Raw genomic sequence first — 24,505 nt, forward strand, 5'->3', positions numbered from 1 at the left:
TATTTCCGTTTGCGGCTTTGTTTTGAGTTTGTTCAGTGAATCATTCACAATGAAAAGCAAATGATGGCCATTCTTTGCAAGACGCACTGCGCATACTCTGATCATGGGGATGGGCTTCAATCGTCAGCCAGCTTACGTGTCAGTAGAGAGGCATGCTGCTGTTCTCAGTGATGGGCATCAGATGTGGTTCCAAGGCAGTTGATTCTGCGCCTAGTCGGAGCTATCGATGCCCTTTTGATTCACGGGCTGCTAAAAGCCACACGAAGTCTCCTTTAGTGCAATTAGCTTTCAGCTCCCTAATCAGATCCATATAAGTGGTCTGCAATAGGGGCGCTTTTCTGCTGACTGCCCCAGTTGGTAATGCATCCATCCACGATTCATGACGGTGGTGTCTGAGAACGACGGAAATAGAAATTGGACACCCAGCCACCGCAAACACAATGATGAAATAGGGCAGAGGACGGGGGGAAACAAAGCAAAGACAAATAGGGAGAAAGGAGAGCACAAAAGGGTCAATAATGGGCCAAGACAAAAGAAAGAAAGAAAGCTGGTGCATTGATGTTTCAAGCCTTGTTTATCGTCGACGGGATGAACAAGGGATGGAGTTTGCTGGCACGCCGTCAGTAGGCCGGCCATGTGGTGGGACGGCAGACAGAGACAGCTGCAGCACAGATGCCCAACCCAAATGCCAGCTCAGGCCTGCGCAAACAAACAAAAACCTTCAGGTTCAATCAATGACTCCATCCAAACGAACTGGACATGTGCTGTGGAGCCTGCAGCTGTGGATGTGGATGGCGCCTGAGGGGCCTGAGGGATGCCGCCTAGATGAGCTGTCCCCAGCCCCCATCCAACCACTGAGCGATTCACGGCCCCTGGTGTGCTAGTTCCAGCGAGCCAGGTTTAGCCACGAGCCTTGCAGTACCTGATGCAACAAAGCTGGGCGACAAAGCGGCTTGAGCTGTGAATGTGCGATGCTTTTGTCTAGGCGTACGAAGAGGAGAGGCGAGGCGGTACCTGACGTAGGTTGCCTGTACTGGTACCTTGATGCTGCGTCGGGGCAGCTGTACACTGACAGGTCCTCGTACGCAGGTACGAAGTACCGCTGCTTGTGGATTCGCAGCGCTGCCCGGCTAGAAGGTTCATGGATAGCACTGCGGAGCATCAGCTCCCGTACCCAGCCGTGCCAAATCTCGCCCATCTCTCCGTTTCTCCGTGCTGGCAGTACCTCTGGCATTGCCGCTCCGTGATATCTCAATACCTCGTGGGATCCTCCGTACAGCCCCCCCGGCGCTGCGCTGCACTGCACTGCGTTACCTCATCCATCCTCTGTGCCTTGTATCCGTCCATTCTCACCCTGCTCTCCCCCAGCCCTCGCCCTGACAACGCGTGGATCTTCTCCTTTTTTATCTCGCAGCAGAGAGGAGGGACATTGATGCTTCCGTGACGCACGCGGGCCTTGCTTAATCTCGCCTCGCCCAGCCTTTGACGGCCTCAGTGAGCCTTTTTGCAGCCCGAGGCCGGCCCTGGCATCCCAAGCCCAAGCACAGCTTGACCTGACCAGTGCACTTTGACCGCTCGCCATGACAACCACAGCGTCTCAAGGCTCCGACTTCTCCCACACCTCCCCCTCGCGAGCCCCATCCCGGTCATATTCCACACGCTCCCGCCCCCCTCCCGTGCCAGTATCCTCTTCTGGCGGCGCGGCTGCCCCGTCTTCCAACTCCAACTCCACGTACCATCATCATCACCACTACCAAAACCAAGCTCAAGCCCAGGCTCAGAGCCAGAGCCAAAGCCAAACTCAACAGGCTCAACAGGCTCAGCAGCAGCAGCAGCAGCCTCGCCACCGTCGCCGCAGCTCCTCCTCGTCCCGCCCAGCTCAGGAGCCTCCGTCGGCTCAAAATGACTACGACACTTCGCATCTAGCCGCATCCCAGTCCAAGCGCAGCTCCAGCCGAGATCGCCCACCGCTCTCCTCTAATAACAGAGCAGCAGACGCCTCTCGATCCCATCGCAGGAGCACCAGCATCCGTTCCGCACACACTCGTCAAGGCCACTCCGAAATGCCTCCCTCGGCCGTCGCCAACAATGGCAGCGCTGCTGCTGCGTCGCACAGCGCTTCCCATGGCGCCGCCGACGCGACTCACGCTTCATCCAGCGCCAAACAATCCAGGTCGCGCACCACCATTCCCACGCAGTCTGGCAAGTGGATCTTGGGTAAGACCATCGGCGCTGGCAGCATGGGCAAGGTGAAGTTGGCTCGCAAAGAAGATGGGAGTGAACAGGTTCGCATCTAAACCCCCTTTATACCAAGCTTGATATCCTTGGGTTTTGACATTGTCTGCTAACTCTGTGCCTTACTTCAAGGTTGCCTGCAAAATCATCCCTCGTGGCTCTACCGACGATGGCCACCAGAGTCGGGCGGAAAAGGAGCGCGCGGATCAGTCCAAGGAGATCCGAACGGCTCGCGAAGCTGCCATTGTCACCCTTCTCCACCACCCTCACATCTGCGGGATGCGGGATGTGGTCCGTACAAACTACCATTGGTACATGCTCTTTGAGTATGTCAACGGCGGCCAAATGCTCGACTACATCATCTCCCACGGCAAACTCAAGGAGAAGCAGGCCCGCAAATTCAGTCGCCAGATAGCCAGTGCTCTTGATTACTGTCACCGGAACAGTATCGTGCATCGCGATCTGAAAATCGAAAACATCCTCATCAGCAAGACTGGCGACATCAAAATTATCGATTTTGGCTTGAGTAACTTGTTCTCGCCTCGCGGCCATCTCAAGACCTTCTGCGGCAGTCTTTACTTCGCCGCTCCCGAGCTGCTGCAGGCAAGAGCATATACGGGGCCCGAAGTTGACGTGTGGAGTTTCGGTATCGTCCTCTACGTTCTCGTTTGTGGTAAAGTGCCTTTCGACGATCAGAGCATGCCTGCTCTGCATGCAAAGATCAAGAAGGGACTCGTCGACTACCCAAGCTGGCTTTCAAATGGTGAGTACTCATGATTCCCTGACACGCAGTCAAAGCTTTGTCATTGAGTACTGGCTGACATTGATTCATCCAGAATGCAAGCACCTCATGTCCCGAATGCTGGTAACGGATCCCAAGCAGCGAGCCACCATGCAAGAAGTTATGAACCACCCATGGATGGTTAAGGGATTCAGTGGGCCTCCAGACAACTATCTTCCAGTCCGCGAGCCGCTTACCGCAGACCTCGAGCCTGAAGTCATTCATGCCATGCAAGGATTCAACTTTGGTTCGCCCGAGACCATTCGTGCTCAGCTTACAAAAGTCATTGAGTCCGAAGACTACCAAGCGGCCGTCAAGGCGTACCAAAGAGAAAAGGAGTTGCCGCAGCCCACCAAAGACAGCGAGAAGAAGCGCGGCTTTGGCTTTGACTTTTACAAGAGAAGAAACTCCAACAGTCGCGACACCCTTAGCGGGCCTAGCTCTGAGGCATTGCAAATTGGCGCTGATCCGCTCAACGCATTCAACCCGCTTACCTCTATCTACTATCTCGTCAAAGAGAAGCAAGATCGTGAACATGCGGAGATGAGTCCACCACCGACTACGTCACGCGACAAGGAAAAAGAAAAGGAGCGAGAAAGGGAACGAGAGCGCGAGCGCGAGCGAGAGCGTGAAAAGGAGAGGGAACGAGAGCGTGAAAAGGAGAAGGAGAAGGAGAAAGAACGCGAGCGTGAGCGTGAGCGTGAAAAACTACCAGAGGGCGTGCCAGATTTGGCACCCCCGCAAGCAGCTCACACCAATCCTGCAGCGTATGAAATGCCGGGTGAGAGACCTACAGGCGGGCGAACTCGACCCAGAGCTCGTACTCATGGTGAAGATGATGCCCCGGATCTGGTGAAGCAGCAGCATGTCCCAATACCACCCGAGACAAAGGCCGATCAGCTACAGAAGAAAGAAGGCACCGCTGCCGGCCTACTGCGCCGCTTCAGCACTCGAAAGCGCAGGGAGCCTACGGAAAGGGAGAGAGACCGCTCTCACCCTCCTGTGGTGCATGTTCACTCGCCACCTGAAGGTGCTCCTACAGCGCCTAGAAAGAGCTTCAGCATCCGACGAGGACGGCGAGACCGTGACGACCAAGGCCGCATTGCACTACCGTCTGGCGGCAGCCAGCCGCAGCATAGCGAGCTTCTGAGCCCCCCGATGTCTGCAGGCGGCGTTCGTGGATCGCGGAAATCAGGTCTCGGACGATCGACCAGCGTTAACTCAGCAGACCTTCGTCGACGAGACAATGGAAGCATGTCAGCGAGAGAGCCACCCCTGACAGGCGGCTCGGATCAATCAGTTTCAGACGACCAGTCCTCAACGGTGCAAAGGGGCCATGGGCATTCGCAATCGGTGGCAATGAGAGCTAAATCACTGGGACACGCGCGCCGTGAGAGCGTTCAGCAACGTCGACTTCGTAGAGAAGCTGCCCAGGAGTCTAATGTGCCTGAAGAAACGGACTTGGAGCAGGAGCAAAGTGGCGTTTCCACTGATAGATTAGACAGCGCTGAGTTGGCCAAGCCTGTATACCTCAAGGGTCTTTTCAGCGTTTCAACCACCTCCGGCAAGACGGTTCCGGCCATTCGTACCGATATTCGAAGGGTCTTGAAGCAACTCAATGTCGACTATATCGAAATTCGAGGAGGCTTCAGCTGCAAGTACACACCAAGCATCGACTTGAACCGGGTTCATGATACTCCCAGCAGCCCGCCATCAAACACTCCGGGCCACCGCCGTCGCTTTAGCTTTGGTGGCCTCATGCGAGGCGAGGACCGTGATCGCGACGACATCCCCCAGATGGAACGATCTCCCATAACCCCAAGGACCCCGGGACGACAGGATCGTGACCGCACCCGTGATCACAGCTACTCCAATTCCGAGGAATCGGTGGATAGCATCCCCCGAAGGAGCGGAGGAGTCTCGAGACGCGTCCCCGGAGAGACGACAACGCAAGTACAGAGCGATCTGGGAGGCAGCATGGTGATGGAGTTTGAGATCTTTATTGTCAAGGTTCCTCTGCTTTCTCTGCATGGCATCCAGTTCAAGAGAATGACTGGAAACACGTGGCAGTACAAAAATATGGCGGATCAGATCCTCAAGGAGCTGAGGCTTTAATCTATTCTCTCTCAGACACGAAAGACAAAAAAAGGAGACGCATATTCTAGGCCAGCGATATCGTCGGCGAACGCATGGGACAGTTGGCTTGAGCGAAAGCAAAGGATGGGAAAAAGAGGGATGGGAAAGGGATCCTCCACCTGATGTTGCGGAGGGGGGGAGTTTCTCTCGCCATGCCGGCGAGTAATGACAATTATTGAAAATAGAGGGAGAGGGCGCCTTTGTATATGGCATGTTGCGGCATTTCACGTACGTAGCCGGAGTTTTTTCTTTTCTTTTCTTTCGTTTTCCACTTTTCTTTTCTACCCTTGTTGGTGTGAGGATTTCGGGACTGGCAGTCGGATGAGCGCCAGCGAAGGGATGAGAATTGTTTGGGGGTGGCGCTTTAATCACATTGGGGAGCACATGAGGCATACATCTTGGTTACTCATCCACGCTTAGATTACGTATTAATAAATAGCAATATGATTCGCGATATGGGAATTTTCCTCTTTCCTGTTGTTTGGTTCTTTTCTTATAGTCATTGGAGTTATATATGCATTATTGGGTGCCATCCTCTTGACCTATCACGTGTGATGTTTGACCGTATTTGTAGAGGAAACATCCATGTTTTCATGCAAGGTGAGGTGCACTAACAAATACTACCTAGTACAAGTCCAGTCTGTACTATCAAGAATTGTTTCACTCCGAAACACTGTCTGGCCGTGTTTCCCATTAATCCATTGTTTGCGTAGTCGTACTGTAATGACATCAATACACAAACAAACCTCTTAGCGCTCCGTGCCATCCAGGTCGGTCCTTAGAGCATCATGCAAGCTGGCCATGGATGGCAATTGGTAGGGGTGACGAGGGCTATGAAACCCTAGGACGAGATAAGGTAACTCGCAGGAGCGCAATTGCTTTGTCTCATGTAGGTTTGCTCGCTTGGGTTGCGGCTGTGAGTGCTTTTTCGCCCGTCACATTTGGATCTGCAAGGAAGATTGAGACAAAAGATACCATGCAACTTAAGTAACTCGTCCAAGCTCGTGCTTGGCTCTAGCGCCGTCTGGATGAGGCAACTGCAGTCCAGGACAAGGTACCTACTAGGTAGTAGGTGGTGGTGGTAGTGCAAAGTACGTGTATGCGCGTGTAATTGAAAGCTATACTGCTAAGGTAGCTTGGTCTACAAGTCCATTGGTACATTTCCCTGCGCCGCATGCACATCATAGCGCTTCGTACCTCCAACTACGTAATCGGGTCCTTGCCTACCAGGTCGCCTATGTACGCATGTGCAGGACAGTAGCAAGGCAAGAGCAGGCGGAGAGCATGGGCAGGGCGGGTCCCGATTGCATGGTCACCTGCGTCTCTGCGAGCGCACGCGGACGGCAGAAAAAAGGCCCGGCAGGTGGCAGCCTCTCGACCCTCTTTTGCTCTTGCTCGTGCCTCTTTTTTTTTGCCTCTTTGCCGCTAACACACTCAAACGCGGGGCCTACTATGCCGCTTTCGGCGATTCTGCCGCCTCTGACCGTCCCCACGCAACCTTGCAGCCGCCAGCCTCTTTCGCTCTTCCTCTCGCTTGATAGATAGCAGCTCTGGCCTTGATTCTCAGCTCCTCACACTAGCCGCCGTCCATTTTCTTCATCCTTCCTTCGGCTGCGCTTGATATATTTCGCTCGCCCGCCTTGTTCCTTGGACGAATTCACCGGACCGCTGAAGAAGAGAAGAAAAAGGAACCAGAACCACTGGCCCAGTGCTCACGAGAAAGCACCAGATTCCGGACTCTTACCAGACGCGGACTCTAGGTCGCCCGCCATGACTGAGGTTTCGTCCACCAGGCTGTACTTGGGGAACCTCCCTCGACATGGTCCATCTCCATTGTTTCCCGCTCCCCGTGGCTACCACTAACTGGCTTCCCGCAGCTACCAAGGCCGATGTCGAGGCTCACTTTGCGACCCACGGTACCGGAGAGATTACCGAAGTAAAGCTGATGAATGGCTTCGGCTTCATCGAGTACAAGGATGCAATGGACGCCCGCGATGTTGTCCCAGGTTCGCCCGCCCTCTTCAATCAACGCTTGCTATGGGGTCCATCGTTGCTAACCAGTCGCGCTTTCTTGCCGCCGTCATATAGCCTTTCGTACGTCATCACCCCAACATCTTTTGCCTTCCCCGTCCAATGACCCCGTCGCCTTCGTTCTGCTTGGATGCTAATCCGCGATTGTAATAAAGATGGATCCGATTTTATGGGAGAACGCCTCACCGTTCAGTTTGCCCGTGGAACTCGACACCGAGAGGGCGGTATGGGGCACGAGCGTGCTCCGCCGCGACCGCGTAGAACTCCTCATCGAATGCAGATTACAGGACTTCCGAATGATACCAGTTGGCAGGTCTGTTCCCTCTCCCAGTTTATTGCTCCTGGATTCCACGGGACTTGCGTGCCTTTTCTGTCATATACTTGGAGCGTTTTGGTTTGCTGTGCCTTGCTTTGGGTCGGCGTATGCACCCCGCATCGTCCTTCCCTCCCCCTTCGTTCTGGACTGGCGACTCCGGCCTGGCATCCCTGGTTCCTGACTTGATGGATTTTTTGGCGTGCCGATACGTGGACTTTTTTTTACTCGAGGCATTTCTCCTCCTCCTTGGCAACGACTTACGTGGATTCTGCGAATAGGACCTGAAAGATTTCGCCCGTCAATCAAGCCTTGACGTGGTGTACTCTGAGACTGGCCGTGACTCCAATGGTCGAGGGTAAGTTTTAATCCGCCAATATAACTCATGCCATTGTTGCTAACAAAAAGGCCCTTCAGCTTTGTCGAATTCGAGACTGCCGCAGACCTGAGAACAGCTGTCGAAAAGCTAGATGGCCGCGAATTCAAAGGAAGTCGCGTCCAGTGCCTCGTTGACGTAAGTTGTTGGCATGTCCCCTCGCAAGGGCCGCTTGCTCACCCATGTGACCTTTAGACTCAACCTGATATGCCACCGCGGGACCGTGGCCGATCCCGGTCACCAGGACGCCGACCCTACCCTCCCCCATCGTTTGATAACTATGACCGCCGAGGACCCCCTCACCGAGGATACAGCCGTGAAGCCGGCCCGTCGTACGGCTACCGTGACCGAAGCCCCCGGCGCGAGTACTATGATGATAGAGCACCGCGTTATCGTTCGCCCCCCCGGCGACCGGTGGAAGATTACCCGCCGCCTCGAGGCCGTTATGAGGAGCCTTATCGCCGCGATTACCCGCCACCTCCCGACCCTTACGCAAACGGTGGTCGACCGGCGTATGATCGGCCACCAAGAGAATTCCCTCCAAGAGAACCAGCATACCCCCGAGAGGGAGGGTATGCGCGTGATTACGATCGTGGCGGGCGCTACTGGTAAATTTTTCTCTCTATTCTGTCGCTTGTCTCAGAGCACATATCATAGAGCCTTTACTCTATCTCCCCTACGCCCGTTTTTCTTCAACGTGTCCTTTATGTATAAACTCGCTCTCTTGGCGGAATTGGCCTTGACCAAAGGTGATAGATGACCGCACACGGATCTTTTTCTCAATTCGAAAAGCTGGCCGCCTGGCCTGGACAGACTGGTTCTTACGGGTTCGTAGCTAGGTGGGAGGATGGGAGTTTTTGGACTTTAACAATAGGTCAAGCAGCCTGCTATTTGCTATTTCGATAGGAATGGATACCGGAGGATGATATACCAGGACCGAGGCTCTTGATGAGCAGAATGAACATGGGACTACTAACCGGCTGGAAAGGGGGGAGCTCCGGAACACATGATATCACATGGGAGGCAAGAGAGTCAGGCTGTATGATTTAACGGGATTTACGCAGGGTTCTATTTGGTCTTTTTCCTTTGCACTTGATTGCTTTTATTTTGATTTTTTTCTTCTTTTATCTTACTTTGACATTCTTGCAACAAAAGATGTGTTGACCCAGGCACGTGCTAGTCGAAGAGTAAATAAAGATGACGTAAAAGATGCAAATATTTAACAAGGACATGGTGAAACGCGATATACAAATCCACATATGGCCGGTCATCATCGTTGGTATTATACACAGGCCCTGTTTCTGTTTCCCTGTACACACATTCTCATTCAACATGCTCCCTTCTATCCAAGGATGGGCGCTGTTAAGGCAGCAGGCATGTATTTGAAGTTCGTTATTTGTCTCGAATCCGTCCGCCTAGACCGTCTTTTTCCACTGAGAGTAGACGCCGATGGCGCTGCTGACAGTTCCGGCCAGGCCGACGAAGCCGTCGTCGAAGCCAACCCAGCCGAGGGCGGAGGAGGGAATGGTCAAGTCGCAGACGTCGGAGATGAGCTGCAGATGGCTGGCGGCTCGCTCTCTAAAGAGATTACACACACATTAGCACGAGGTTCAATTATACGGGATGGTGTATGGAGGGGGAACCCACTTGAGGATTTGCTTGCTCTCGACGACGCCTTCGCCGTCCTTGCGATCAATCTTGGCCTCGCGCTGCTTGAGGCGGTACAGCGTATAGACCTGGCCGGCGATACTAAAGATGAGGCCCATGGCCCAGAAGCGGGAAGCGTGCTGTTGCAGCGTCTTGGCAGCGTGCCACTTGCGAATGCCGGCGGCATCACCCACAGTCAAGGCGTCAAAGGTGAGATAGCCGGCATAGCCCACCTGTCTGCCGACGGCGGCGTAGCGCAGAAAGGGCTCGACGGCCTTTGCGTCGGCGGCCTGGGCGGCGGCCTTGAAGTGCTCGACGTTCTTGCCGACGCGCATGATCTTGCGGGCGAGGCCGAACTGCTTCTTGATGGCGTTCCAGGGGGCCATTTGCGAGGGGGAGCCGTTTGTGCGGAGGAGGTACCAGGCGTAGAAGCGGGCGAAGTACTGGATCGTGCGGAGGATCTTGTCGCGGCCGACGGTGGTGGCGACGAAGCGCAGGTAATGGGCCACCGTGGGGTGGTAGACGAGGGTGTCGGCGACCATGGTTGACGTCTTTCTTTTGGAGGAGGTTTTATTTTAGGTGAGATGTGTAGTAGAGCACGCGCTCATCGGACGAAGAAAAAGTTGGCCGTTTATCGCTGAAGGGTGATGACGTCTGTTCTTCCTCCTCTGAAACAAAAGGTAACAAAAGGCGGTATCAAATTGAAGCAACAAGAATTAATAGTATAGGGGGAGAAAAAAAGAAGCAAAAAAAAGATGTTGTTCTCGCGAGGGAAGTTTAGAGAGAAGGGTGATGGTTTAGCCGCGACTGGAAGTTCGTTGGAGTCGCAAAGCCGACGGCAAGTCGTTGGCGTGCGAAGGCCACATGCCGAGGTATAACTTTTGCAGTGAGTGAACTTGAACTTCCCCCACAAGAGACAACCACCAAAAAACTGGAGAGGGAGAGTTATGATCGGTTTTGGACAAGGGAAAAAGAATTGGGGCTGGGGTAAGAAGGCCGGGTTCCGGAGTAGACCCGCCTGTAAACCCGGGCAGCAATTGGCACGTGAAATCAGAAGAAAGCTGATGTAAGGCAACTGGGTTATGTAAGTCTAAAAATTATGTAATCATATTCTGCGGAATAATGCCGGATAAATCTCCAGCCCTTTCCGCCCAGCTTTGCTTCTGCTTTGCCCAGTTGCCCAGCTCCCGCCCAGCTCAGCTCCTGACACACTCCTTAGCTAATCATTATCATTACTTATCATTTCCCTCTCGGCACCGCTCGGCTCCCCATCCCGAGCTGCAGCCCAACTCACGTGGACCCTCCGCGCCACCGCCCCGAAACGGGAATCTTTTAGCTTCCCCTTGGCTCTTCTTCCCGGGAAATCCTCTTACACAGATTGCGCACTTGTACTTTGCTTCGGCAGCTGGGTAGCGAACGAACGGGCTTAACCGGGCAAAGGAAAAAAAGGGTCTGTTCTTTTCCGTCCGTGGGGGGAAGGATTATCAACATGAGAAAGATTAGAGGATGAGAGAAAGCAGTTCCAGGGGGGCCCGAAAGAAAGAGGGCAAAAGCTCCCCTCATCCGGTGAATACCGTAGCCCGGAAGCCAAGTCTCATGCCCGGTGCCCCTTCGGTATAGTCGGTTAAGCATGACTCTATGCTGTGTAAGAGTTTTGTCACTTGATAGGAGAGAAAAGGAAGCCAAAAGAATGCAAAGACGGATCTTCCCTTCTCTTCCCACCCCTGCCTGGCACATCCAATGCCAATGCAAATTCAAGGGCCTAGAGTAGCCGCTCCCGTTGAACGAAGCCGCACCGCACAAGCCATCCTGAGGGAACTTAACCTGGCCAAAGAGGGACCTGCGTTCTAGTCCCGGCCGGATGGACAGCGCGGGTTTACGCGATCGTTTTCTAATTTTCGGGAGTCTTGTGATCAGTTGTCCGTAGTGAGGGAACTTTTCTGTTTTCCCCTTTGCCCCCTTTTTTCTCCTTCTTTTTCTTCCTCTTGGCCTTCATATATGAGTCGTGGTTGTCCCCCCCAAACAAAAACTGCCCTCTAAAACTCTCTCCAAAACCCCACGATATACCCCGCGTCATCGCTTGTATTGCCGAGCTGTACCAGTGCTAGCCGTTGCCTCACTACAGCTCTACCCTCTTCTCCAAATAGAATCCCCAACTCTTTCTCTCAACCTCAATTCGATTCATTTCAGTCCAATTGCCTCCCATAATACCCGCGTCGCCGAGATCTACATCCAGAGACACGGGATTTCCCACTACCAGCAAGCTTCTCTGCTGTTTAACTAAAACCAAGCTTCCCCCAAATTACATCATCGCCTCATAACCGCCACCATGAGCGCAGACACGGGCGAAAAAGTCAACACCCACATCATCACACTCACGCGCTTCCTTACCGAAGAGCAGATTAAGCACAAAGAAGCCACTGGTGATTTCACGTACGTTTTCAAATTTCATATGCTGCCTCTGCACTGCATGAGCATTGAATGGAAACCATCGCATTGAATTGCCCTCCCACCTGCTATCCCGCTCTCCTACAAAGAAGCAAACAGCAAAAAAACTAACATTCAAGTCAAACAGATTGCTTTGCCATGCTCTCCAATACTCCTTCAAGTCCATTGCCTACTACATCCGTCGCGCCACCCTCGTCAACCTGACGGGTCTGGCCGGCTCCTCCAACACCACCGGCGACGAGCAGAAGAAGCTCGACGTCATCTCCAACGACCTCTTCATCGAGGCCATGCGCTCCTGCGGCAAAGTCGCCATGCTCGTGTCCGAGGAAGAAGAGACGGAGATTCACTTCCCCCAGGCCGCCGGCGCCCGCTACATTGTCTCCTGCGACCCCATCGACGGCTCATCCAACTTGGATGCTGGAGTGTCTGTCGGCACAATCTTCGCCATCCACAAGATCCCCGACGGCGTCAACGTCGCCCGCAAGGAGGATATCCTCAAGCCGGGAACCGAGCTCGTCGCCGCCGGCTTCACAATGTACGGCGCCTCCGCCCAGCTCGTCATGACCATGAAGGGCAGCACCGTCAACGGCTTCACGCTCGACAACGGCATCGGCGAGTTCATCCTGTCCCACCCGGACATGCGCATCCCCAAATCGCGCGCCATCTACTCCGTCAACGAGGGCAACTCGCTGTACTGGGAGGACAAGACCATCAACTACTTCAACTCGCTCAAGCAGGCACAGGCAGATGGCAAGCCCTACAGCGCGCGTTACATTGGTAGCATGGTTGCTGATGCTTATCGTACGCTTCTGTACGGAGGCATCTTTGCCTACCCGGCGGATAAGAAGAGCCCCAAGGGCAAGCTTCGTATCCTATATGAGTGTGCGCCCATGGCTTTGGTTTTTGAGAATGGTAAGTCGTCAATATCAGCAGCCCCCTTTGGTAAAATTCGACTGGAGACTAACTTTGGCATGTGATAAGCTGGCGGCCAGGCTGTTGACAGCACAATGAACAGAATGTTGGAGGTTGTTCCAGAGCACATCCACGACAGGTCAGGTATCTTCATGGGCAGCTATGATGAGATTGAAAAGGTCAAGTCCTTTTACAAATAAGCAACCCAAGCAAAAGGGATTGAATGAAAATGGGAAGAGTGGAGTGGAAAGCATGACATGAGTAAAACTGCATCATGGTCCATTGATTTGCACCAAGCATGACGTCTATATCGCCATCTCTTCTAGATGGATTCAAATCATATAAACTTATATATAATTGTACAAATCTCATACTGCAACTTGCTGTTTTCTCCAAGTGTCCAACTTCCGAAGAGAAAGACTTAAACAGTAAAGGGGGAGAAACTCACGTAGCAACTTACCAAAGCTTCGATGCAAGCATCAGTGTCTTCTGCTTCTACTCTTGATCATCCATTCTATCTCCGTACCGGTTGTCATACTTTGCTTGAGAAAGGGGCACACCAGACACCTTGAGGAGCAAAAATGCTGCAAACACAGGACTGACGAATTGACAAAGTAGTAGTCGCGAGGATGCTCAAGACACCCCCAGATAGACCAAGGGATCGCTGTATCGGCCGTCGGTCGAGCACGCCGGCTGTCGCAGTAGCTAGGCCGATCCAGAGTGCGATTTCTCCAAAGTATGTTGGGGAACCGACAATCAGCCATCATCCTCCAATTAGTTTCATCCTTGTGTTTTCAACTCTCCCAATAGGATCTCGATTCGTAAGATTCTATACATGCCTCTTTGAGAAAAGTCCGCTTGTCATAAACTCTTCATCATCATGTAGCTTAAGCTTCTTCTCCTTTCGCCACCGTGCATCTGCCAACACCTCGCACGGCAGCCAGAGCGACAGCCTCCCCGGCAGTCATTCTCGGGAAGTAGCAGATGACAGCACTGCCGCTGGGAACGGCGTTGAGCATAAAATCACGGGCATAAGCTCGAGCGAAGGCTCAGATGGCCTAGAAAAAGAAGGCAGAGGGCTTGTGGCGGATGGAAGCAAATCTGGAATCATGGCTTGTTGGTAAGAAATGCTGTGGAAGAAGGAACAAGCCAGCTTTTGGTTTTGGTGGTGGAAGAGCAATTAGTTTCAGCCTTTTGTTACAAAAAGGGGGGACACAGAGAGAAAACAGTGTGTATAAGTGTTGTGTAAGTGCGTTTTGTCTTCGGAGGATGACTGCCGGGGAAGTAAGAAAATCAAATTCTCTCCCCTCCTCCGGCCGTGAGGAACTCCGGGATTAACAGGTCAAAAGAGAGCTCTCACGCCGCACAGCCCATGCCGCAGTCATTCCCGTCTCAAACAGCTGCGTTGAGCTCAGCATTCCCGCCAGCGACATCCGCACCCGCGCCCGCCCGTCCACCCCCTCCCTCCTCTCAGCAAGAGAGGCCCGGCAGCCCAGGAAGCTTCGCGCCGGCGTGCGTAAGCAAAGCAGCTTCGCAACTCGCGGGGAGATATAAGCTTAGCGCGCCGACAGCCAGGTAAGGTCACCCGGACCCGGACACGTCAACGAAGCGCTCCGATCCGGGCAGCGACATCTGAGGATCGCCACGGCGCCTTGGTAGGGCAAAGGCGGTGGCGATGCAGGGAGGCCAAGGATCGCTTGAAGGGGGGAGTGAAAGTCAGTCGAGCAGAGAGCATGGCTGCTGAGGCGATTACACGATTAGAGTCTGACTGTATTGCGTAGTTATCGGATTATGGTTGTGGTGTTAATGTTATTTTGTTGTGAGCTTGCTTTGCGTGGCAATGGCAGCTTTGGTGAGAACCGGAAAGACTACCAGCCTTGGATGAAACTAACAGCAGATAACCGATACCTAGGTATAATCAATTCAAAGCGAGGTTTTAAAATAAAATCTTTAGTAGTTTTACCTACCTGTCATTGCCGTGAGCAGGGGGTGCAGTTTGTCCGATAACAATGCAATATGGCGTTGTGGAAGAGCTAGATCGAGCTTCAAGTGGTGACGACATCGGCGCCGCAAGCACTGCGATCCATCTGTGAGAAGCTATTCGCATGCAATTGGTCACTGTGTAGACAGACATTTTCGTTATCAAGACAGTTTCACATTCCAAGCACAATATAGGGCGTTGAATGACCAGAGCAGATGTTGATTAAGTAGTTGGTTTTGTGTAGACCAGTTGTTTTGTCAGTTTTGTTAATAACTTGTCGTAAGCCGTGTAAGTCGGCAACAAGTCAAATCGTATGCTTCATCGTTATTCCAATTGCCCATCATCAATCCAGCTGATGCAGCTCCTTCAAATTAACCCACATAATAACCGTCGAAACCAACTACGCCGGCGATTTTGCACTTGGTCCAACGCCGCAGCTTCAACAACAGCCTTAGGATCGTCGTCCTCTTCTTCCTCCTCAATCTCTCGCTTAGCAGCAATAGCATGGATTTCGATGGAGAAGTCCCCCTCTTGGTCTCCAAAGAAACTATTTCCACGAGTCAATTCCTGAGTCCCCCACGCATCGAGTCATTTCAAAGGGGGTAGATCGTGATTCTCCTCACCTTCGCATCATCAACCCAACTCGCTTGACATTAGACAGGTCCAGCGGCTTCGCATCCGGCTTCGGCCTGCCTCGATACGTCGGCTTAAACGCAGACCACGGCAAAAACACCGTCTTCAAGTCAATCTCCGATCCGCCCTCCGAGACCGTGAACTCGGCCTCCCAGCTGATACCAGCCTCCTCACGCCCGTCGCCCCTCTTCGGGGGTATCTCGTCCTTGAGCGTCAGCGCGTATCGTTTGCCATCGGCCTCGGCCACCGAAACGATGATGCCCTCATAGCCCGACAGGTCCCAGTCCAACACCCCCAAGCTATGCTGCGATGCGAAGCCGGCACCACCAAGCGTCTGGGTATCGAGATGGCCGTAGAACCGGGCCTTTTCGGGGTTTATCACGGAGAGGTGGGACTGACTGGCGCCTCCACGGACGCGATCATCTGAAGTGACCCATAACAAGGAGTCCCACGGCCTTTTGTCCAAGGGGCGGGTTTCAGTTAGCCTCGATATGCTTCATTTTTTCCCTTTTTCATTTTCTTTTTTGCCCGCTCGCTTGCTTGCTGCCTCCAATGGCTTCATCTTCCCCCTTTCCCCAGTTATTCATGATATCAAGGGGTGTGCTGCGGTGCCAAGAAGGAAGAGGCAAGATTCCAAAACCCAAAGCCACCGCCGTGCGGTCTAGACTTCCGATTCGCTTCCAACTCATTCCCAATCGAGCCAATGATCAGATTAGGGCATGATAGGCTCCCACAGTGTGTATACCAAATGAGGAAAAAAGGTAGAGGGGTGAGGAAAACAAAAATCACAAAGAAGCCATCGCGGCGCAGGCAAAAGGCGGATAAGGAACCAGCGCAAAGTTGAGGGAGGGGAGTCTCTTACTGGTCTCCACCATACAGATAGAGCAGTTGCTGCCAGCGAGTCGTGGCGTGCATCATTGTCGAAGGAAAGAGATCGCGCAGCGGCGATTTTCTCTTTTGTTGATATTGAATTATTAATTGCAAGCAAGAGATGGCGAAGTTTCAAACTTGCTGCTCCAGAGTCCCGTAGCCTCGCCAGCGGTAGCCTTGTTGGGTCAAGATTCAATGTTGCAGCGAGTAAGTTGAGCTTCGGCTAGGTTCGTGCGGATACTCCGATCGGGCGAGACAGCTGGAGCGGAGTATTCTTACTCCGGACTTTTTCTCCAGATTCCTTAGTAATGCTCTTGGCTCTGCTCTAAGCTTCGAAAAGTCCAGCGGAGACAACACCAACAAAGTGACAAGCCTGTCAAAACCAAACTTCGGGGGGGCGTAACAAAGGCGAGTAAATCCGATCTCAAGCCACGAGCCACAAAAGCCAGCAAACCCAAAAAAAAAGATGTCAAATACCTACACACGCAACAAACTCGCCCAACGCCTCCATTCTCACGTGCTTGATAGGTGACGTGGGGTGGCTGCTCCTAGAAACAAAGGAAGCGCTACTTAGAAATCCTTCCTTCACGCAACACGCATGTCCATGGCAAAACAAGAAAATGCCACTTCGAGGCGCAGAAAAGCCTCCGCTTCTCCGGCCAAATTCTCCCCGCAAAAACTTTCCGTAGACAAGCAAAAAAGAATAGGGACAAAAAAGCAACGAGCCTTCGCTTGCACTCCAAGCGCCGGGCGCATGTGGCGCTACTATTTTTACCGCTGCGGCCGCAACCAAACTATCTCGAGGTAGTGTGGCTTCGTCCACATGGCAGTTGGGCAGTGAACCCAAGCCAACCAAGCCATGCCAGTAGCGTCGCCGGTTCGTCCGCTGCGTCGGGACAGCAGCCGTTTGACTTCACTTCCAAATCATCATTTGCTTGGGTAGAGCTGTAGGCAAGCTGTAAGCACGATGCAGGCACGATGTAGGCACAAGATAAGTGTAAGAACAATGTGTGTTTTTTTGATATTTGAGCACGCTTCTAGTGCCCGATCCGTAAAGTATTCCGGCGGGGATATCTAGTATAATCCAAAATGGAGAATAAAGTAAAAAGAGAAAACACCAAAAAAGCTATATCCAACAAACCTGTGCTGAGCATCAGGTTAGAGTACATGTACCCAAAAGACCAAGCCAGATGAGATGCTAATCACATCGATCAATCCGTTGCTCCTTGGAACGCCCGCCAACCCAACCCATCTTTCAAGTCATCCCAATTTCCACTTCGTAAAGAACACAAAAAAAAGTATAAAAAAGGTGGTAACACAAATATTGAGCTCAACCAAGGCTCCCCAAGAAGAGTGAACGAGACCCACAATCGCCATGCTATTTGTCCTCATAAAAAATAATAAAAAAGTAACCCTTTGCGCACTAGTAGTGCTGTGAACCCCGTGCATAAAACCAGAAATCATTTTTCGTGATGTCAAATCACCACCACCTTGTTGAGTCCGATGATCGGACTCGGTGAAGAGGCGGGTAGAGTAGTTTGTGACAAGGTGGTGCATATGTACTTCGGAGTGTAGATGGAAAGGGAGGATGATGAATTGTATGAAATCTGGTGTTTTTTCTGTTTTGCGTGTTTTTTTCTTTTGTTTTGCGTTTCTGTTTTTTGCTTCCATTTAATGCTGGTGCTGCATCATGGCCGGAGATCCGGGCATGGACAGCGGGGTTGTAGGGTACTCGAAGCCCGTCTCAGAGCAGGCAGCCGAGTGGTCGTATGAGTGCGACAGAGGAGGAGTCTGTGGCATTCAGAATCAGCAACGCAGATCCCGAGAGTAGGAGAGATGCCTAGCCGAACTCACCAGAGGGTTGGATGGGTCGTAGGGAGTGGGCATGCCCATGTCGTGAGTAGGCATGAAGCCATAGCCAATGTAGGGGCTGATGACATTGTCGGGATACAGATCCCGCTTGATGGGCTCGCTGTAGTGTCCCAGAGGAGGCAGCGAAGCAGGCATGGCGGTGGCCGTCAGGTAGTTGGGGTAGGCCTCAGCGGTGGTCATGGTGGGATAGGCGTGAGCAGATCCGTAAGGGTTGATGAGCAGCTCATCGGGAGCCGGGTAGGTTGTGTAGGAGAAGACGGGCGGCGTGTTGGATCGCTCGCGCTCGTCGTGGTGGTGGTAGGCGGGAGGGGCAAAGGCAAGCTCCTCGTGCGACTCCATGGGAGGAGTGAATTGACCCTGAGACACGATGGCCTTGGGAGGAGTCGGCAGGCGGACGGGAGCAGGCTGGTGGGCCTTGTGTGCCTTGGAGATTGACTGGCGCTTGGTGATCTTGTTGGGGCTGGTGGCGGACTGCACTGGCGAAGGCTGCTTCTCAGCATCGCCCTCTTCGGATCCAGCGCGGCGCTCAAGGTCCTCCAGACGGCGCTTAAGCTTCTTGCCTGCAAAAGAGTGTTAGAGGGAGGGAAAAAAGAGAACAGGAAAAAAGATTGCGCTCCCAATTCCAAAGAGGCTGTGAGTGAGACATACGGTAGTTGCGCTGAGCGATGCGGTTCTGTATCCTCCTGCGCTCGGCAAGATCTGAGATCTTGGTCCAATCCTCGTCAGGGTGGGCAGAGCTGCTGAAAGCACTGCTGGTGCCGTGGTTTGAGCAGTGCCTGGGAGGTGGAGGAGCCGGTGCTGCAACTGCAGCGTAGGCGTAGGGGTGTTGTTGTGAGATGGCGTACATGGCCATTGTGTGATGTGTTGATGTGTTGATGATGTTGTGTAGTAGAGAGATAAGAGCCGATATGACTGTTGGTGGAGGGGTGCTGAGCAAAGGCGGCCTTGGGAAGAAAGTAAAAGAGGCTCTGCTTTGACTTGAAGAGTAAAGATGAAGATGGATGATTGGGATGAGATGTCGATTGGTATTATATAGCAGATGTGAGTCTGAGCAATTGTTGGATCGGAATGGTCATGACGGGTTGGACCAAGATGGGAGGATGAGAGAGTTAAATACTAGATGCCTCGACTTATCTGCCTGTGTCAGTCCAAAGCTCAGTGTGTATGCGACGAGACCCTGGACGGATGCTGCAGGGCTGCATGGGGCAGGCCTTGTGAAGCCCGCCCAGCAAGGCTTTGTACTATGTAATTAGCGTTGTTCTGGAGGTGGAGGGGGGTGAGGCGTGCACTGAAAAAAGCTGTGACAGGCCATCCCGTCTACAGGAGCAAGGTCGATCGGTGCCGGGGCGTGGCGGTAGCAGGACAAGACACGAGGTTTTGGGCTGCGCGGATGGATCTGGCTGTGCGTTCTGGCTGGACAGGGGGTGCGGCAGGAGTGGCCTATGCTGCAGTAGGCACTTGCACTTGTGCCGGGGGGGTGTGGCCAGCACATCGCCGCATGTTTTGTGCCTGTTGCAGTGACGGTAGGCGATGGTGTGGGAGTCTGCAGGCAGTTGCGAGTGGGATACTGGGTGCTGGAATACTGCGGATAGAGCGGGGGGGGCCAGAGCAGCAAGAGGCAACAAGGGGGGGAGTGGCGCTACTGCCGCCTGTCGGGAGGCGTGAAGACCAACTCTCTAGGTCCTGCCTGCCTCTGCCTCTGCCTCTAGCCTCTAGCTTTAGGGACAGGGCACCCGGGAGGTACTTTTCTTAGTGTCAGTGCTGCCCCCCTCCCAATACGTGCCTAGCGCGTGTTTGCTGTTGTGCCGCTACTAATTGTAGCACCACATGGCTTTGGCTCTGGTCGCTGGTTTTGTCATGAGCCAAATTTGCCCGGTTTTTCGCACATCCCATCCAGTGCCAGTGCCCCATCTGGCAAGCATTCATCGCTGTCTACTCTCCCTTGCCTTGCCTGGCTGCCACTGCCACCAGACCAGCCGCGGGTCCCAGAAGAAGCGCCAAAAGGCCACTCCGCCTCTCCCGCCTCTTCCCCCCTACATGCCTGTCGTCGCCCGGGAGGTACCTGTGCCGCTACGGTTCTATGGCCCTGTACCAGCCCGGATGCCAAACGTAGGTACCACCACGTAGGTACTCGCACCTCTCTACAGTATGATGAGCAGGATGCGACAGCCGGGGCTCCAGGCCGTGCGCCGGGGCAATTGTTGGGCCCTCTCCGCCTTTCCGCCCGACGTATACCCGCTGGCTGTCGGCACCTCGTACTCGTCCAAACATACGCTGGGCTGTTTCGCAACTCGCACCAGCATGGACTCGTACCGCCCGCAGTCCTAGGCGTGATACGATGCGGTTTTATACGATGTGATGTGATGTGAAAAGCTGCAAAGTCGCGGTATGGGGACTGGGACTGTCGGTCTGCTAGGTTACCGGCAGGCAGGACAAGTAAGGTACAAGTGGCCGGGCTAGGATGCAAAGCCAACGCTGTGCCGTCGTCGTCATAGGGCTGCGCTGACATGGCTCTAATGCTATTCGATGCTCAGAATGCTTAGCAGACACAAGCGCGAGTGCGAGTTGCTTCGACTTCTCCTATTCTTGCTAGCTAGCACACAGTTCAAGTGTCTTGTTTAGGCCCAAGCCATTGCTCCTAGTAGGGGGTAGCCTTCTAGACGTCGAGACGTTGCATTCGAAACATTGCGCCCAGAAAGGAACGACCACGGCTAAGGCACCGGCCATTCCTTTTTGCTGGGCTAACGGTGTAGAAGGATCTTCGGACGAAATCGCATCTGGCCATTCCGCGCCTCGCATTGGCCAATGCGCCTTGGGAGGAAGGGCTTGCCGCCACCTGTTGGAAGATGGAATGCGTTGGCGGACCTTTTGCCGGCATCCATTCTCCGACCGGAGGCCCGTGAATACATGTGCTACAGTACGATACGGTGGCAGAAATGCCTCTTTGTGTCTTGTGTCTTTAGCAATGGCAGTCTACTCTACAATGCGTCCCGCAGCCCGCTCTGGCACGCACGCAGAGACGGCGCCGGTGTGCTTTAGGCTTTCTACCGGCTCCCGGTAAAATCGGCAAACACGAAAACGTGCTGCTTCAAAGAAACAAAAGTATAACTGTGCGGCCGGGATACTGTGCTCCATATCGCTCTCGCTCACTCGAGTCCCGATAATCATGGTAAAGCCGTCGCGGCATGGCGAGTTATTCTTGGTCCTGCTTTTACTGCCGCGTCGCCGCTTCGGACATCGAATCGCAACTCCTCGCTGCTTAACCCGAGCCAAAGGATTGGGGCTCAACTGCTCGAATCGGCGAGAGAGGGGCGACCTGGCTCCGATGCGCCCCCCCTTCCAATCTTGTCCTTGTCAATCAATGCGGATGGCTCTCGCTCGTCCCGCTCTTCTTGGCCCATGACTCGACACAGCTCCCAAAACAGCGGCAGCACGAATAACACGGTTTGGTCTCCGGAATCTTCATAGAGGCCGTGAAAAAGGGTTGAACTTGATTGCAGTAGTAGTATTATTAGAATTATTTAGTAATCATCAATGCAAAAAATGCCAGGCAGCTCCGTACGAATATGGCACTGCGTGGGAAAAGGTACATACAACATCAAGTTCAAGCCAAATCACATCGCTATCGCCAGGCGTGTGTGTGTGTCGTGTCTTTGCTCCACGTTTACCTATCGCGGCCAACCTTTTTGCCGTCCTGGTGGCGGCGGGCTTGGTCTTGTTCTCTCCTCTCTCGAAATAAAGAGCAAGCCCCCCAACAAAGCGCATCAGCATGTATCCGTACCTTACTTTTGCGGTGGCGTCGCTGTAGGGCTCATGCTGTCTCCGCCCGTAGGGCCAATGGCTCCAGGCTCAAGCGGCACATCATGATGGGCTACGAGTACCGGACGGACGTAAGTTTTAGGTTGCGGCATCAGACAGGCAGCGAGCGAGAGAAAAAAAGTATGGAGAAAGTAGTGACTGACGGGCGTGCGACTCTTTTGGCACGGTTGTCGCTAGAGAACCGTCTTGAACATGTAATCAAGTCAAACGGTTAACGCCCCTGGCGGCGTGGCGTCTCTTTCATCCCGAGACAACGGCCGACGTCAAATGAGAAGCGTGGTTTGCAGCAGCCATGGCGCGCCATGATAGGCGAATCGTCAACGGTGACGCAGGATAGCCTCGTAAGGCGGCAGCTAGCAAGCAAGCAGGAACTTGGAACAGCGACCGGCTGTCGCCAAGAGAGAGAGCACTGCCCGTCTCCCCCAAATCTCAAATCCTCATCCCCCCCATGTTCATGACTCTCTCTACTCCTCAATTTGTCTAATACTGCACTGTAAATAGAGGAGCCAACTAACTTAACTAACCAAACTACCTGCTAATGCTAATCAGGAGCTTTCCAGCGGGGAGGGGGTGTGCGTGGCCACCTTGACCTTGGATTTGAGTTGGCGAGGGAGAAAAAGGAAAAAGCTTGGGCTCAGCCTTCACCGGAGACTCTCGCTGCCGGCTGGCGGTGTTCCCAGACCTTTGCAAAGGGCGCCAGCCACCAGGAGGTTGAATTCAGCCTAACTCGTGGCAGCACACGTGCTTGTGTAAGGGCAGCTATTTTTGGCCCGCTCATGACGCCCATTACGAAAGCGATGCCAAAGAAACGGATCGGTAGTGCTCGGGCCTGTGATTGGCCTTCTCCCGCCAACTCCAAGCTCCAAGCCCCCCTTCTCATCCCAAATCCCAAACCCCTGCTCTCTGGCTCTGGACCTATTGCGCCTGCGACTAACTTAGTGCACTGGCGATATTGGGAACAGCGCGCGTTGCTCTCCAACAATCCGGCAATGGCTCCTCCAAAAAGAGCCGCGGACAAGCGCCGAGCACCCCCAATCACGCCAGTCCTACACGCGGACAGCTTTTTGGGTGAGGTTCTTCGCCTAGCTTCATCGAATTCCGCCGAGTCTAGCAAGCGAGGGTGGAAATGCTCTTGCTTGCGAGCCATTGCCGAGCTCCAAAAAGCTTCACGCTGACGCTCCTCGTTGATGATCCCGTCACTGGTTCCTATCTATAGCAATTTCAAAAGAGCCTCCGGAGACATGGCTAACCATCTCCCACTCTTAACACTCTAGATTTCTGCGACGTTGGAGAGACTCCCCTCCCCACCCCCCGGGGGGGGCCTTTCATTTGCAGCACATGGCTATTTCATGGCACCACTGTCAGCGCCCAACCGTGCCGTCCCAACCCACCTCCCCCATTCCCATTCCACGGTTTTGGCCAGCGTTGGGTGAGTTGTTGATGCGTGCGAGATGCGCGTCTGTCTAACTCGGTACTGTACGCCGAGTCTCCCAAGTTGCAACCAGAAGGGGACCCTCCCCCCGTTTTTCCCGTCTGGTATCTTGCCGCCCTCTGCCTTTTACTGGGCGAGTTGCGCGGCATGGAGATGCGCGGGGATCGCTGTGTTGTACGAATGCCTGTACGAGTACCGGCTTGTATGGAGCTCTCCATCTGTGCTTCTTGCCAGAGCTTGGCTGGCCCCAATTAGACGACCTTGCTGCCTGGGTCAGGTGGACTCCCACACTGATATTTTATTTGAAAGCAGTTACGAGTACTGCACGTACACGTACTCGTACCGAGCACAGGCTCAAGCTCAGGCTCAGGCACAGAAAATGGCCGGCCAAAGTGGATAGACCGGTGACTAATCCCCTTGTTTGTTCTGTACGTGTAATCACGATTTCCCCAACCGGCATCTGATGCGCAGCTAGCAGCACATCTGCCAGCGAGAAGCGCATACTAGCAGCAGCACCAGAGCCCTACGGAGGTAAAGAGGCCCAAGCACCCACATCTCCAAATCCAGCCTCCTGGCCTTGGGGGGAAATGGGAAATGATTCGCATCAATCTTTTCGCCTCCAGAAAGCAAAAAAAACAACAAAGGGGAAAATAATCGCTCGTAATAGCTAGCTGTCGTGAAAATCGATACCATCTCCATCCAGCAGGGCTGCCAGCCAAACTCCCCGGGGGGCAAGGGGGCCAAAGTATCAGCATCATCATCATGAGCACCCCTTTCATTAACTTTGGAGGGTATGGGTCCAGTCTGTGCCGTGCCAGAACCATGTGTGTGAGTGTGAGCAGGTTCTGGTGGTTGGGCTGGGTGGTCATCCCACGTCCACAGTCCACCGCGGCATCCCGGGAGCTCCTCCAAAAGATCCCGACCCCGGCTCGAAAAAAGGCCGTCGCAAAGGACCAAGACGGACGGACGGCGTACCAGCGAGGGCCGGGAGAGAAACTCTGGCACTGGCACTGGCCACA

At 53.6% G+C, this 24,505-nt stretch overlaps 6 protein-coding genes across 6 annotated transcripts; 3 read left to right on the forward strand and 3 right to left on the reverse strand.

The window, feature by feature from the left end:
* Positions 1-1,580: 1,580 nt before the first annotated feature.
* T069G_06857 (protein kinase domain-containing protein) lies at positions 1,581-5,131 on the forward strand (the record flags this gene model as incomplete). The annotated part of the gene is made up of 3 exons (XM_056174067.1): positions 1,581-2,285; positions 2,368-2,998; positions 3,072-5,131. 3 exons carry the CDS (start codon positions 1,581-1,583, stop codon positions 5,129-5,131), a joined length of 3,396 nt encoding a protein of 1,131 aa, XP_056027646.1.
* Positions 5,132-6,922: 1,791 nt separating this feature from the next.
* T069G_06858 (RNA recognition motif domain-containing protein) lies at positions 6,923-8,484 on the forward strand (the record flags this gene model as incomplete). Its single annotated transcript, XM_056174068.1, has 6 exons — positions 6,923-6,974; positions 7,030-7,158; positions 7,339-7,496; positions 7,778-7,854; positions 7,914-8,010; positions 8,068-8,484. The coding sequence occupies 6 exons, from the start codon at positions 6,923-6,925 to the stop codon at positions 8,482-8,484; spliced, it is 930 nt and encodes a 309-aa protein (XP_056027647.1).
* Positions 8,485-9,287: 803 nt separating this feature from the next.
* On the reverse strand, positions 9,288-10,061 carry T069G_06859 (peroxisomal biogenesis factor 11 (PEX11) domain-containing protein; the record flags this gene model as incomplete). The annotated part of the gene is made up of 2 exons (XM_056174069.1): positions 9,288-9,450; positions 9,520-10,061. The coding sequence occupies 2 exons, from the start codon at positions 10,059-10,061 to the stop codon at positions 9,288-9,290; spliced, it is 705 nt and encodes a 234-aa protein (XP_056027648.1).
* A 1,787-nt stretch (positions 10,062-11,848) lies between these two features.
* T069G_06860 (uncharacterized protein) lies at positions 11,849-13,079 on the forward strand (the record flags this gene model as incomplete). The annotated part of the gene is made up of 3 exons (XM_056174070.1): positions 11,849-11,952; positions 12,095-12,879; positions 12,949-13,079. 3 exons carry the CDS (start codon positions 11,849-11,851, stop codon positions 13,077-13,079), a joined length of 1,020 nt encoding a protein of 339 aa, XP_056027649.1.
* Positions 13,080-15,226: 2,147 nt separating this feature from the next.
* Positions 15,227-16,411, reverse strand: T069G_06861 (complex I intermediate-associated protein 30 (CIA30) domain-containing protein; the record flags this gene model as incomplete). Its single annotated transcript, XM_056174071.1, has 3 exons — positions 15,227-15,407; positions 15,484-15,948; positions 16,356-16,411. 3 exons carry the CDS (start codon positions 16,409-16,411, stop codon positions 15,227-15,229), a joined length of 702 nt encoding a protein of 233 aa, XP_056027650.1.
* A 1,623-nt stretch (positions 16,412-18,034) lies between these two features.
* Positions 18,035-19,088, reverse strand: T069G_06862 (uncharacterized protein; the record flags this gene model as incomplete). Its single annotated transcript, XM_056174072.1, has 3 exons — positions 18,035-18,154; positions 18,218-18,795; positions 18,884-19,088. The coding sequence occupies 3 exons, from the start codon at positions 19,086-19,088 to the stop codon at positions 18,035-18,037; spliced, it is 903 nt and encodes a 300-aa protein (XP_056027651.1).
* Between the last annotated feature and the right edge of the window lie 5,417 nt (positions 19,089-24,505).

The sequence above is a fragment of the Trichoderma breve genome, chromosome 4 (assembly GCF_028502605.1).
Source record: "Trichoderma breve strain T069 chromosome 4, whole genome shotgun sequence".
Lineage (NCBI taxonomy): Eukaryota > Fungi > Ascomycota > Sordariomycetes > Hypocreales > Hypocreaceae > Trichoderma > Trichoderma breve.